Genomic DNA, 15,771 nt, shown 5'->3' with positions numbered 1-15,771 from the left:
AACGAACTGATTAAACAAATCTGGCTTTTTTGTAATTCACATAGTTGGACCAGTAATCATATCATCCCACTCTAACCCAGTAAAGATTCTGATTCTGCTCCAGAGTGGAAAGCTTCTGGTGCCATAAAGGGAGTTCGACCTGTCCTGAATCCTTAAAGAAACAACTATCATTTATTAGCAGTATACTAGCATTTTATAGACAAAATAGGCTTTCCTATAAGAAAAGGACAGAGAAATCCCCAAAATCAGATAACCCCTATGAGCAAGCACCTGGCAATAGTGGAAAGGAAAAATCCTCTTTTAACAGGAAGACGCCTCCAGCAGAACCAGGCTCATGGAGGGGCAGCCATGTGCTGCGGGGGTGGGTGACAGGAAAAAGGCACTGTGGAAGAGTGCCAGAGATTAATAATGACTTATAATTAAATGCAGAGTGGTGTATGAAGACATAGAGAATGAAAAGAGGTGAGTGACGAAACATCATCAGCTCCATCCACTCAGTATTCACTTAAGGCAAATCACTGAACAGCAGCCACTTTCTACAGTGGATTTTAATATGCAGTGGAATGGTTGTCCTAAAAAACGACACTCGAGTTGGCTGTTTAGTTTCTCTAGTAAGTATAATGTTTAAAATTTGCATACCATTTACTATGACAATAAATTATGGATCCATCTTCCTAAACAGGCCACAGCCACAAGCCAGTGGATGAGATTACCAATGCCACATCTATCATTTATACGGATGGAGTCTGTGGTTGAAACCTATCTTGGATACACAATAAACAGTGAAATTCAGCGTGAAATTAGAAGTGCATTTGTATTCATATGCATTTGGTTATCAGAAAGTACCTGCTCTACGAAAGCAAAAAGTACATCAATGAAGTAAGGGATACTTATGTCAGCAGTTACATTAGCTGCACATTGATTTGAGCCTTTGTTAATCAGATTAAGTCCCACAGCGGGAAGAAGAAGCATTGAATTTGTGTTCTAAGAGGGTGGTCTATCAAGAAGCTGACAAGGGAGAACGAAGGCAAAGAGTTAGAGGGGAAACTAAAACTGGAATGAACCACTCCAAAGGCCATCATGATAGACAGGAGCAAGATTGAGTGCATAGAAAGCAATAGATAATGGTGCAAGATTATGATAATGAAGTTCAGCAAACACGTTTCTTTCTGCGAGCAGACATCAGGAATTTAAAATGTAACAGAACAAAGGCTGTGAGTTCTAGAAGACTTTTTTCATGCTAGGATACGAGCAGAGGGCTTTACGAAATACCGGCATACTTTGGGAAATGTACATGCTTGCTTTTTTTGCCGCAGGTAAGATGAAATGATTGAAGGGGGTTCATCCCTGTGTACGAAATATTGACCTAGGGCTAACAGGTGATTAGCTTTCGCTGAGCATGAAATCTGAAGGAAATAGATTAGATCTACATCAGATACTGACAACTTTTTCAAATCCAGTATTATCTCACAAACACACACAAGATTTCTTTTTGCAATTATTGCCTGACACATCAGGTTAGGTCAAAAGTATATCCAATGGACTTACATTCTGACGCACTGGCAAAGTGTCATTTTTCAAAATGTAGGTTTAATGTTGTACAGCATTATATTTTAACTCACCCAAGTCTAACCGTCTGCTTTTTCAGTGCATGAAGAAGTTGTTAGTGTGTAAATCTCGCCAAATTGTTTTGGTGTCTAAGAGTAAAAGCAGAATTAAGCTTCTATTATGGAATTTTTTATTCCTTTAACAATAATACTACCATTGGTAATGGCACCAGGCACCAACAAAGAAGAACTAAAAGCATTTTCCATGTACAGCATATGGGTGCTTATAGGGTTAATGAATAAACAAATTAATTATCTTTATTTACATGGGAGTTTTGCAGGTTCTCTAAGTATTGCAAACACACTTAAATGCATCATGTTGTGAAAGTAACAGTCCTATGTCAAATGACTCATGCAGTAATTTTGCAGATCAAAATGTCCTGGAAAGGTTTTGTATTTATTGAGGCTAACTGTGCAAATTAGTGCCAGATATATACACGAGCTTCCTGCAGTACTCCATCGGTTTTGCACTTTTTGTTATTAAGCAATTTCCTCCTATTTCAAGTCACAAAAACAACCGTATTGTACTCTGGCATAGTGATAACATCTATGAATGCCCAGGTGATTACAGAGAATGGTCAGAGAATATAAATACATCCACTGAGAGGCAGTTCTTTGTGCAAAAATCCTCTGTTAAGGTCCAAGGACAAAGGAGAGGAGATGTTAACATTTATTCAAGTAACCATTAGTTACAATCAAGCATTTCTGAAACTACCACACATCAAACCTTGAAGCAAATGCAGAATACCCCACCATGGGCCACTCATATCAGCTAATAACAGGAAGCTGTGGCTACAATTCACAAAGACTCACCAAAACTGGACAAGAGAAGATTGGAAAATGGTCTCATTCATTGTATCAACAGCTCAAGCTGAGAGTGGTGTGATGGTGTGGGGAATATTTTCTTCACTTTGGGCTCTTAGAGATAATTCGACATCATTAATCAAAGTGACATATCCTGTTTTATGTGACACAAAGAAAATCACAAAAGTCCCACCTGCTTGTTTTTAATAGGTAAAATGATAAAAATAATGCACCAACCATCATTGGGACAGGCATTGATGAACAATACTAGAAAAGGTGAAGTGGAACAGATGGCTTTAATCAACAGCTAATTACACACTGTGCTGAAAAAAAACTTAATTCTCCTTTACAATAATTCCCTACATGTTTATAGTCTGGTACACAAACTCATTAACATCAGCAACAATTAAGATCAGCGTATGATGGAACGGTTGCATTAGAATGTGCAGTCATATGTGGCCTCTTATGAGTAAAGCTTTCATTGGGGTTAGCTGTTTTCTGACTAATCTCGTGTAAAATTAATACGTTATCTGTTTTCCCTTCCTTTCAATCACTTATTAGCTGCACTATAAAATGTAACCCTGTGGGGCATTCAAAAAGTTATTTGTGCATTTACTAACTTTCAAGTCAATTTGAAATCAGGTCGAGAAGCCAAATTACTAAGAATCCTGGTGCTTGGAAGAGATGAGCACTGATTTGTGTCTGAGTGCAATCAGCAAAAATAAACCTCCACCACCCACCACCTCTTCCATACATCATGTCACATACACACCATATTTCCTTTATCTGTCCCTATAAGCTGTTTACACACATCCCCGAAGATCACTATGGAAACTAAGCATGCACATTCAGTGTGAACTGAAGATGAACGGGCAAAGACGCCACATGCAGTTTCTCTGAAATAACGTAATTCTGAGGTTATGTAACACAAGAATCCAGGCACACAAAGTTAAGTCTGAGAGTTTGTATTATCCACAAATACACAGTAAAAATCCCCTTTTCAGGACACGGACGATGCACAGCGCAAGATTTAGAGCAACAAAAGGAGCAACTCTGGTCTTCCCAAATTTGTTTACTTGTGTGTTCCAGTAATTTGGATTTAAAGGACCTTGTAAATAACATATCAAACACCTCATCTCATTTCCATCTGTGGCAGGTGCTGGTAAACACAAACAGTTGATGTTGTTTCTCTTTCTAGCTAAAGTGTAATGTCATTTAATGTTCGCCCACAGTTTCTGCAGCATCTGCCAGTCAGCTGGTGATGCTAGCGTGTTCTTGCTGCACAGTGAACCTCTTTTTTTCATGTTTATTCCCCCTCCCTTCATGTATAACTTGCAGAATGTTTTGCTTCTTATGTGGGATTTTTTTTAGCTTATAGTGCCTGAAAATAGACCCTAGCCTTTACTGTGCAAACCCATCTCTGTACCAACTGTAAACAAAAAGTCTTATTTTTCTCACGCTTCTCATTCACAAAGATAGAGATGGCATTTCTACTTCTTTCTCACCACAAAAATAAAAAGTAAAAATCCAATTTCTTCCTACTTGCCTGATGCCCTCTCTCCTTTTTTCTTTCCTCTGGATGTTCCCTTAATCAGGATGCCTCATTCCATTCAAACTGAACTTAAAATGCATTCAGTTCTCCGTTTATAAAGTCTGTACGTGTGGAAAAAAATAAATATATATTATCTCTGTGCTCTACTATACCGACATACTGTGTAGAAGGCCTGTTTTTGAAATGTTACTACATCTACGTTATGTTATTTTCTGACTCTTTCTGCTTTTCTGGGTTAACTAAGTTATAAAAAATCATATTCACAATAATAATAATCTTTATTCATGTGGCAAAAATAGCTTTATTTGTATAGAACTTTTTAAAACACAGTTTTACAGTTACAAAGTACTTCAAAGTTTAATAAAACCACTATTAAAGTTAAGTAGACATGTTATAGCATGCAGATGTGAAGTCAAACATACAATCTTACATTCATTTCAATGTACATATTTCCATGTATATGTTAAATGTGAACTATAACTATCTAAAACAATGGAAGAAAGATTAAAGAATTGATCATCTATAAAAATGTGTTTTCAGAAGTAATTTACAACAAACCACGGATCAGCCGACATGATGAGCTGCAGAAGACTGTTCCAAAGTTTGGGTGCTTTAAACTCAAAAACATGGCTGCATTTATAATCAGAGACTGCAACAGTTGGCTGAGGCTGAGTGGTTGTGGCAAGGACCCCGCGCACACACACAGTTGACAGTTTGTTCAGGTATTTTTTATTGTCTATGGGCACCAGATACTGTTGCTTCGGTGCTCTGCACGGTGGAAGCAGTCGCTGCAAGGCTGCTGCCACACACACGTCCTCCTGCTCTGCCACCGCTCCTCTGCAGCAGGCCAGAGACCACACCTCCACCACAGCGGTGTTATAATGTCTCAGTAGCTCTGATATGGTAAATGGACTGATTCTTATATCGCACTTTTCTCTCTCTCCTGGAGTTCTATACAACACTCCGCATTCACCCATACACACCCATTCACACAAGCACTCTATGCTTTGTCAGTGCTTTTTAACTAACATACACTCATACACATTCCTACTCCGATGGATGCATCAGAGAGCAAGACTGGAGGAGAGTTACACTGGGGGAGTCAGGAATCGAACTTTCCGATCAACAGATGACCTGCTCTACCTGCTCTACCCCCTGAGCTACAGCCACCCCCTGTATACAGGAGCCTGGCCACGTAGAGCTCCATATGTTATTAAAAAGTTTTCAAATGAATTCTGAATTTCGCTGGAAGCCAATGAAGTCCAGCACGAACAGAGGTGATGTACGAGCTCTTTCATTCTTGTAAGTAGCCTAGCTACAGAAAGGCTAAGGATGACCGAAAGTTGCATGTGAAAGGTGAGTTACAATAATCACGGTGGGAGAAAATTAAAGTTTGTACTAAAAGTTCCAAATTATTGGATAACAGTAGAGGTTTGATTGCTTCAGTGTTTCTTAGATGAAAGAAACCAGATTGGATGAGCTTTGAAAGATGAGGATCAAATTTTAGATGCTGTTAAATAATACCAAGGTTCTTTGCAGACTTGATACTGCTCATTAGGCAGGAAACATTGTTGAGGTTAATGGGCCTAACAGAAAAATACAGCTGTGTATTGTCAGCAAAGCAATGAAAATGCCTTTCACGCTGTTACACAGATGGACCAGAGGTAACATATATAATGAAAATAGAATTGGTCCAAGGATTGAGCCCTGGGGGATTCCACATATAAGCGTGGAGACACGGACATACAGTTGTCAATATAAATTCAGAAGTGTCTTTCATTGCTATTAAAAAGTAGGTCTAATGGTACTAAAGTGGGAAATTCACCCTTATCTTAGCACATAAGAATATCATTAGTAAATTTCAATCATGCTGTTCCAATGTCTGTAACAAGATTGGAATTTACATTGGAATTTATCAAACTATTGTTTTCCTAAAGCAGCTAAAAGAGTGATGTGTGACAGCTCTACTAAGTACTTTTGAAATCAATGGCAGTTTGGAAATGGGCTGTAATTATCTAAAACAGCAGGATCTAAAGAGGGTTGTTTTTTTTTAATTAGAGGGAAGAAGCTGCCTATTTTAAAGTACCTTTGAAAACAAAGGCAACAAAGTGCTTTGACAGAACAGAATACTCTGAGAGTAAATTCAAGCCAAATGTGACAAATAATTAAGCTAAAGTTGGCATAGAGTTAAAGCAGCCGTAAGATCAAAAAACTGAGAGGTGCAGAAAACGATGACTAATAAATGCCAATGAAACAGTAAAAGCAAGAGAACTTGGAAAATTAAATAAGGCAATAATTAGACAGTTAAAAAATAACTTCACGTTATGGATTCACATAAAAGCAAGTCTATAAAAATGTGTGCTAAAAAGTGATTTAAAGGAGTTGAGTGATTCTCCAAGCCTTACCTTCTTAGGCAGATAATTCCAAAGTCAAGAAACCCTGATAGCAAAAGCATGTTTAAGTCTCACCTACTTGAGGATAAGGCTGTGAACTGGCTTATATTGCCCAGTATTTGTACTTGTGTAGGATGAAACAAGATCCAGATGAGGTTTGGAGATTTTTTATGACTATATATGAAAAAGTTTTACTGCTAACATTTCCATTTTTAAATGTGTAGATCAAATTATGCTGAAACATTTTGAACTGCGTTCGATTATTTTTGCCCCTATTTATACTTGAATATTAACCCTAACTTAAGTAGACATGTTTCTTCTCTCTGAGCATTGCTTCAACTAAATTAAAACAACAACCTCTATAGTGTAACTCTGTGAGCATTGTTTATTGCATTGGAGTGCTGGGAATATGTCCGTAACACTTCTAATTAACTAAAATTGCCCTTAAATTTGATTTAAGGGCAATCAAAATGATTTAATTCAAATATAACTCTCCATGGGTCCATTCAAAGAAAATCTGAGCGTTTCTGCTGTTGTTTGCTTTTTCCCCACTTCCTTCACATATATCGATGTCATTGTTAAAGTGTATTTTGGATGATGCATAAAATGTGAGCTTCGTCAGATTGGATATCTCACTTGAGCAGAGGACAATCCAGGCTGTCATGGCCCAGATGCTTTGCCTTCTGTGATCATCATGTTGTACCAGTACCAAAGTAAACATGCTGATTGTTCAGGGATGTGAAAGATGCACTGTGCTATCCTGGCCTGGCTAACAAAAAACAGACCAGGAATTCTGATGGGTTTTTTAAAGTTTTTTTGTTTTTTTGTTTTTTTAACTGATGGTAAATTATTAGCTATAGCAAAATTCAAGGATACATAAGAAGGTGCATACATCACACATCTTTTGTAATTTTGACTCTGTACACCAGCACAGCGGATTTTAAATCACAATGTGATTCAACTTAAAAATGACATTATGATTAGAAGGGGTGTGTCTAGAAGGGGGGCATGGGGTGGCACCAGACAGTACATGTACTTAAGTACTTTACCCGTGTTTAATGTACTCGTATTTCCATGCACTCTACTTTTTAAATTTACAATTTTTAATTTTTTTTTTTTTAAATAAAATATTGGTATTGTACTGGTAATAAATGACCTATTATTCAGTTTAAGAAAGTATTATATAGTCATAGTGGATTGCATATCATCCAGGGGAGGAGTCACAAACTCCAGTTCCATCCAGTTTTCATTATTTTGCGCGCAGCTTGTTTTTTTTCAATCACCATTTTCTGGCACTCATTACAGAGCTCTAAGTGGTTGTGGAACAGTCATCACCCAGCACAATAAAAAAAAAAACCATAAAGATCTGGACGATGATTCTGAGGCTGAACAGGCTAGTTTAGACCAGTTGTTTGGCTACACTGGGATATTGTCAGAAGCAGCTCCACACATCATTACTTTGCACCTGCATACAGGTCCTGCCAAAAAATGTAATGCAAACTTAATGTGACAGTAGATTGTGCTAATGTTTCAAGAGGAAGAAGAAAAAGGCTTTGTGGTTTCTGTTATTTTTTCCTCTTCCTTTGTATTTGTGCCTATTTCTATCCTCTGTCTTCGTCCGTGTGAGTGTTTTTCTTGGTCTCTATTTCAGCTTACTTTTTGTTTAATTTTTAAGATTAGTAGCTTTGGGTGTTTTTACCTCCTTCCTTTGTTCTTTTCTCTTGTCTCTTTAGTGTCTGGGAGTCTATTCACTCAGTCTTTGACAGGTCATAAATTATAACTCCCTAAAGTACCTGAGTACCTTAATTTCTCATGGAATCAACATACATGATCTTCCTTCCAGTTTTAAAACAAGGAACCTTCTGTTTTTTCAGACACCTTTCTTATACTTAAATGATACATAAATACAAAAATATTACTTTGTTTAAAGCTGCATCAGTGAAATCTTGTCTGTTAGCATTTACAAAGGACTCAGATTGAATTAGCAGAAACTCATTTGGAGTCATGTTTTTTGGTCTTCACCAAACCATCAATGCTAAAATACACTCTGGACACATTATTAGGTACGCCTGTTCAACAACAACAAATCTCTAATCAGCCAATCATCTGGCAGCAACTTAATTTAGACATGTAGAGTTGATCAAGACCACCTGATAGAATGGCCAGCCTGCCTCGAGCTGACAGGACTCCAACAGTAACTCAGCCATTCATTAAAACCAAAAGCATCTCTGGTCAGAATTTGGCATAAACAACATGAACGCACAGATCCATCCAGCCTCGTATCAACAGTTCTGGTTGTCGGTGGTGCTACAGTGATGTGTGAGGACATTTTCTTGGCACACTCTGAGCCCTTTAGTATACCATCATATAAATGCTTCAGCCTATTACTAAAGTATATCCTTTTACCCACAGTGTACCCATCTTATGATGGATGCTTCTAGCAGGTAAAGCACCATCTCACAAGGCTCAGACCATTTCAAGCTGTTTTCCTGAAAATGACGATGAGTTCATTGTGCTTAAGTAGCCTCCGCAGTCACCAGGCCTCAATCTTTGTGGAACGGGAAATACACATGAAAGATGTGCAGCTGAGAAATCGGCAGCAGCTGCATGATGCTATCATGTCAAAATCTCTGAATCTTTACAGCACCTTGTGAAGAATTATGGCAGGTACATAACAAATAATAAATACATACTAAAGTTTCCAGTAAGTGTACTGCTTGTTCCCCTATTTTAATGGTGGCCTTGAGAGGAGCAGCTTTCTGAATCCTTTTCAGTCTTTTTCGGTTTGATGACCCTGAGTCAAAGCAGTAAGGTCCATTCACCAGAATGCTGACTGATATATGCTATTTGAAATGAACGATGGTGTTTCTGTGGTGTATCTGCTGTAACCAGGGCGAAGAATTAAAAGCTGGCGTGAGAGAAACTAAACTGGCTGTGACTGTGTTAACTGCCACCATGCTTAACCCTCTTTGCCTCTTCAGCTGCACTTGGAGTCCCGCGTGACCCAGCTAATGACTGTAATATCTCTGGCTTCAGCGCTGCTCTTTTTTGGCTTTGAGGATGGATGGTACAGTATCGGAGTTGGCCACAGAGCTCAATCACTTGTGGATGAATGAGTGTGAGGACACCTACGCTGTCTGGGGAAGATTATTGGCTCATGATTGCTGGCTCAGGACACACTCATCGATCTGGGAAGACAGGGGCTGCAAGAGAGAAAAGCCCAATAGCAAAGTGACGACAATAAAAGGACAGCTTCATGAATAATAACGAGCATCGTACCGAGGGTTTGGAGACACTATTCAACATGTTACTTACAAGGCTCTACTGGGTGCAGTGATGCTTAAAATCCCAGACAAATTCATTACTGCAATAAACAGTTCATCTGTTGGTGCTCCATGAAAATAAAGACAAGCGGGAATTGTGAGAAGAGAAAAGCTTCAAAAAGCAGTTAATCCACAAATCGAATATGCATGTTTGTTTTGTTGTTTGTTTGTTTTTTCACTGGTGTGTAGTGCTGTTTAATACATTTAGTTTTGGAGACATCCTCTGTAGTGAGTCTGTTTTTCTTGTCTTGAATATAATGGGACCAGATGAAACGTGTCTTCTGGTGCTTCAAAATACAATTGAAAAAAATAAACAGCAATACCTCTTTCAAGAAATCATGACCCAGTTACAAAGCAAGTTTTAAAAAACTAAAAAATACAAAACTTGTTTCAGGTAGGAACTCAGCACAGGGGGCTGAGTTTTTACAGATTTTTAGTTCTTTTGTTGATTAAATATGAATTTGTTTAGGGATTATGTAGGAGGTTATTTCCATAAATTATCAGAACTCCACTGACTTATCTCATTTGTAAAATGTTATTTTATGTTTGTCAAACAAATGGGAACAAATGTGTATTTTGTGACAAGCTTTTTATGCTTGAATGTTTCAAATGTCAGTGTTTAGAGTCTTAGCAACGGAAATAGGAAAAAACACAAGGGAAGTGTTTCTGGGGAGACAATAACCCGACGGACCAGTTGCAGGAACCCAAAACATGGTAGGTGTGTTTTATCATGATTCATATAATACTGATGATGGATTTTTAGGCTAATAGTTAGGCTAACACACTTACCTCTCATCTTTTTTTTTCCTCACAAAAACGATAGATCATCCACTTCTTTTAAGTGTTTCCCAGCGCAATTCTTAGCAAATTTTGGTTCCTGCAACTGGTCTGTCGGCTTATTGTCTCCCCAGAAACACTTCCCTTGTGCTTTTGGAAATCTGTTTTTTCCTATTTCCGTTGTGTTTTGTGTGCTTTTGCAGCGTTTTTCTTATTGCTGGTATTTTCTTAAGTTGCAGTCTGTTTGGCCTCTCAGGGCCACCGTATAAAACAGACAATAAAACAGAGCATGCTTTAGGGTGTGGGTACCAGAGATGGGTAATCCGATTACTTTTTTCAAGTAACGAGTAAAGTAAGGGATTACTATTGCAAAAAAAAGTCATTAGATTACTGTTACTTTCTCATAAGCACGCTGCATTACTAAACCTTGATTTAGTTTGTGAGAGTGTCTCACAATGACGTACGAGTGTGCAACGTGTGACCAACACTTGTGGCTACCTTTTCACACGTTGCTAACATATGAGCATTCAGTGTTTGTCAGTGAGATTTAGCCGTATGTTGTAAATTCTGGCACCAAAAAAACAAAATAACAAGATGACAATAGCCCAAAATGCCAGAGACCCCAAACCAATGGACCTATATCACTGACCCATGGTGAGACACTTGCTACTAGCTGCTGCTAGCTGCTTCAGGCGGCAGATGTAGTTCTGACAGACTTGATTTTTATTTTCATTTTTATTTGTTTTTTGTTTTTCCTTGACACAGAAAAAAACCCCACCTTGTCAGACCTGCCCAAAATATAAGCTGCTTTGTCGTCCTTCTGGTCACTAATTGGGGCTGTGATGAATAAACCAAATCAATAAGACCTGAAAATAGCAGCTGGGATAATAAACTCATCAGGAAAGTGTTTAATGAGGTCAGAGTTCAAGAGAGCTGGTTTCTTTACAACAGGATTTCATTTTTGCAGACAAAGCCCCCCCGCCACACACACACACACACCACACACACACACACACACACAATACTGGCAAATAGCCTCACAGACCCAGAAGACAACACCATCTTTGTTTACAGTCTGTGGGAAAAAATAAAAGCAATTTCCAACATAAGAGAAAAAAAACAGATGACTATAATTGTAGATAAGAGCAATAAAACGTATTTATTTAATCTAGAGATGATAATAAGTTTTCTCCCCGAAGTAGATCCACAGCTACAAAACACCTGTGGTAAACACACATGTACAATAATTGGAGATGTATTTATTTTTCCGTGACATTTCGAGATCTATAATAAACTAGCTGTATAACTCAATGCCGAGCTGCAGAAAGGAAATGCTGGCCCATTCCTTGAGGGGCTCAGACTGCGCTGCGGTCAGTGAAAGAGAAAGTTTTCGCTTTCTGCTCTCGTGAGTCTCAAGAAAATGGCACACTGAAATTAACTGCAGGAGATTTATTCTTTTTTACGGGTGTGTGTGTGTGTGGGGGGGGGGGTGGCTACTTTAACACCAGTTACTCTAGCAAGTATCTATGCGTGACATTACCTGTGTCCTAGCTTTTCATTTGACATTTTAGCAGGCTTGGTCTTGCTGTTGGCATCAGGTGCGCGCTCAGTGCTGACTAAACTTTTAATAATACATTCCAGTCTCACATCTTTGCGCCGAGAAATCCATCCGCTCTTCAAGAAAGAAAAAAGAAGCCGATGCTTTCCTCTTCGTCCATCTGAGCATTATTTACCCGTGAGACAGCTGACTGTCAGATGTATATGGAAGTAACGGTGGTGACGTCAGGAGCAAAGAGCAGCAGGCGGAGAGCGGAGAGAGAGGAGGGAGGGGGAGGGAGCGAGCCACAACCTGTGCCAGTGCGCATCTTTTCCAAAACTTGTCCGGAGCTGTCAAAGAGCACGGAGCGGATCCGAGCGCGCCATGAGTAACAAATCTTTAAACCTGAACACCAGCCCGCCCCGGGCTGGCGGCACCGTGGACCACGAACTCGTCATCACTTCCACTTTCGGGACGCTCCTCTCCGTTGTCTACATCATCGGGGTCTCGGGGAACGTGTACACGCTGGTGGTGATGTGCCACTCGATCCGGTTCGCCACCTCCATGTACATCTCCATCATCAACCTGGCTCTCGCGGACCTGCTCTACCTCTCCACCATCCCTTTCGTGGTGTCCACCTACTTCCTGAAGGACTGGTACTTCGGAGACGTGGGCTGCCGCATCCTGCTCAGCTTGGACCTTCTCACCATGCACGCCAGCATCTTCACCCTGACCGTAATGTGCACGGAGCGCTACCTGGCCGTCACCAAGCCGCTGGACACGGTCAGGCGCTCCAAGAGTTATCGCAAAGCTCTGGCGTGGGGCGTGTGGCTGCTGTCGCTGGTGCTCACCGTGCCCATGATGGTAATGGTCGCTCAGACAACTAAAAGCACGCCGGACGGGGGTGTGAAGAGGATGTGCGCGCCCACATGGGCTCCACTGGCTTATAAAGTTTACGTAACGGTCCTGTTTGGCACCAGCATCATGGCCCCGGGGCTCATCATCGGGTACCTGTACGTCAAGTTAGCCCGCACTTATTTAGAGTCCCAGCGCAACTCTGTGATCAGCAAAGGCGGCAAAAGGTCACCGAAGCAGAAAGTGCTGATCATGATTTTCACCATCGTGCTGGTGTTCTGGGCGTGCTTCCTGCCCTTCTGGATCTGGCAGCTGCTGCCTCTGTACCACACCAAGCCGCTGAGCCTGGCCTCGCAGACGCACACGTGCATCAACTACCTGGTCGCGAGCCTCACGTACAGCAACAGCTGCATCAATCCGTTCCTCTATACGCTGCTCACCAAGAACTACAGGGAGTACCTGAAGAACAGGCACAGGAGCTTCTACAAGTACACGTCGTCGTTTAAGAAGCGGCCGCCCAGCCTCTACTCGTGGGGCAAGTCGGCGTCCTCCAGCAATCAGTTCGAGTTCAACTCCGAGACGCTGGTCATGGGGTCACTGAAGTGAGGAGAAAGCGTCTGGAGCCGGAGCAGCGACAGGTAGGCGGTGATGTCTCCGTTACGCACGGGCTGGAGTCAGAGCAGCTCCGCGTAAAGCAGGAAGCTGCCAAAGTTTGTTTTCTCTCATTTTAAAGTGCGGCTGTTCTTTAGTCACTCATGTTTGTTTGTTTTTATTCTGTCCATGATGGACAGCACACTGAGCCACCCTCCCTCTCTCTCTGCTGCGCTCCTTCAGCTCAGCCTCAGTGGAAGAACTCTTCCTGCGGTGCTGTGTTGCAGTACAAGGCCGCGGCGGTAATTAGAGAAGCTGAAGCACCTCTTAAAGGCAGAAGTGATTTTAAGAAGCAAATGTTAATGTTTAATTTAAGGGTGTTTTAATCTGACATTGCATTATTTGTATTAGAGCAGTTAAATAAAGGGAGGTAGTATGTCTGAATTTATGCTATTACGGACCGAGGACCCATTTTACAAACGGAATAAGTCAGCGGAGTTCTGATGCCTTATACAACTAACCTCATAGTCCCGAAATACGTATATATACGTATATGTAATCAAATACCGACACAATAAATAACAAATAATAATAATAATAATCTGATTAGGATTTTTTTGTCCCACCCTCTGCAAAGGTTGTGTCTGACTGAGGAAAACATGCAGTGGTGGATGGAATTCCAAAGCCCCACTTTCACACCATGTTACTAGTTTATGCTGAGCACATGTAATCATATTTCTTCAAGCTTTTATTGTTTGAAGTAACTGATATAGATGTTATTGTGTTATTCCTTCATAGAAGTACCAGTATTATATTTGCCTATACACAGAGAGAATGTTTGAACTACGTTGGAATGGGAAAACTGATTTTTTTTTTTGTTTGTTTATTTCTTTTGTTTTTAGTTTATAGCATTGCATCTCACAAACTGGTCAAGGACTTGAACTCATTGCTGCTCAGCTATGATGCTACTCTGCTGCATGCGCTGCAGATAGTGCAAACAGGATCATAAACAGCTGTGCTAGCGCCATTCTGGTGGACATACTATGTGATGATAACATTTCCTAATTATCCTCCATTTATGAATAATAAATGTTTCACGTTGGTGGATATCTGACAATAAATAAATACATAAAAGACAAATTTAAAGACATACAATATGTCAGGTCAGTGTGAGCTGATCTGATCCTTAGCAGGTCTTAAAACTAAATACAACCTCAGATGAACAACAAAACATGAAATATTACACTACATCAGTATTGTTTTGTTTTTTTTTAAGCCAAAATGCAGAAACGGTGTGTGGAAAAACTAAGTACACCCTCACTGCTGTCATAGGAATAAAGAGGGTCAGTACTGTAGCAGCCAGGTGCTGCTAATTAAATACACTTGATTACACTCAGCAAATGTGAGGGCCTCTATAAAAGCAGAATTTTGGGCAGTTGGTGATCTGGAGTATTGAGGTGTGTTAACACAATATCAAGCAGAAAACACACCAGCAATAATCTTAAAGAAGCAACTATTGCCCATCTATCTGTGGAAAGTCAAAAACACTCAAGACAGCTGCTAATCTTGAGAGGAGTGGCGGTCCCAGGAAATCCAAAGAACAAAGAGCTACATCTCCAACTGTAAAAGCCTCAGTTAGCATGTTAAATGTTAAAGTTAAAGACAGCACAATATTTTTTAAAAAAGACTCAATAATTACGGCTTACACAGAAGGATTGTCAGGATAAAGTCTCTTCTTTCTAAAAAGAACATTAAAGCACAGTCTAGGTTTACAAAGTTGTATCTGAACAAACAGCAAGACTTCTAGAATAATGTCCTTGAGACACATGAGACCAGAGTGGAGACGTTTGACCATAATTCACAGAACCATGTTTGATGAAAACTAAACACTGTATATCAGCATAAACATCTCATACCAACCGTCAAGCATGTTGGTGGAGGGGTGATGAGCCTAGATCTAAATGAGTGAATTGTTCTCGATGTGTTGTGTGACAGCCATAATAAGAGCTGGTCAAATTCTCTGAAAACAAAGGAAGGTGCTTTAGTAGTTCCTTTCTTACCTCCTTTAGTAGGAGACACTGGAACATCCCTTGTGACAGGAAAGGAGATAACTTCTTCTTCAAAGTAAGACAGCAATCGACTGTCACTAAAACAGCAGATCAACATAACTGATAAGAGATGTGTTTCACATTGTAAAATGCAGCTTTAACCCACAGGTGAACGAGGAATACTGCACTACTCCTGCTTGATTTGAATTTGTTCCCTTGTGTGAAGCACTTTGTAAAGCGGATTTTAAAAAAGTGTTCCACAAATGAGTATAATTACCCACATT

General features: G+C 40.0%; 1 protein-coding gene across 1 annotated transcript; it reads left to right on the top strand.

Moving 5' to 3' along the window:
• Window positions 1–11,265: 11,265 nt before the first annotated feature.
• Window positions 11,266–14,042, top strand: LOC100696849 (urotensin-2 receptor). Its single transcript, XM_025909594.1, has one exon. It carries the CDS (start codon window positions 12,378–12,380, stop codon window positions 13,452–13,454), a length of 1,077 nt encoding a protein of 358 aa, XP_025765379.1. The 5' UTR covers window positions 11,266–12,377; the 3' UTR covers window positions 13,455–14,042.
• The last annotated feature ends 1,729 nt before the right edge of the window (window positions 14,043–15,771 follow it).

This window comes from Oreochromis niloticus, linkage group LG8 (genome assembly GCF_001858045.2).
Source record: "Oreochromis niloticus isolate F11D_XX linkage group LG8, O_niloticus_UMD_NMBU, whole genome shotgun sequence".
Classification (NCBI taxonomy): Eukaryota; Metazoa; Chordata; class Actinopteri; order Cichliformes; family Cichlidae; genus Oreochromis; species Oreochromis niloticus.
This window is presented reverse-complemented; position numbering and strand designations above follow the sequence as displayed.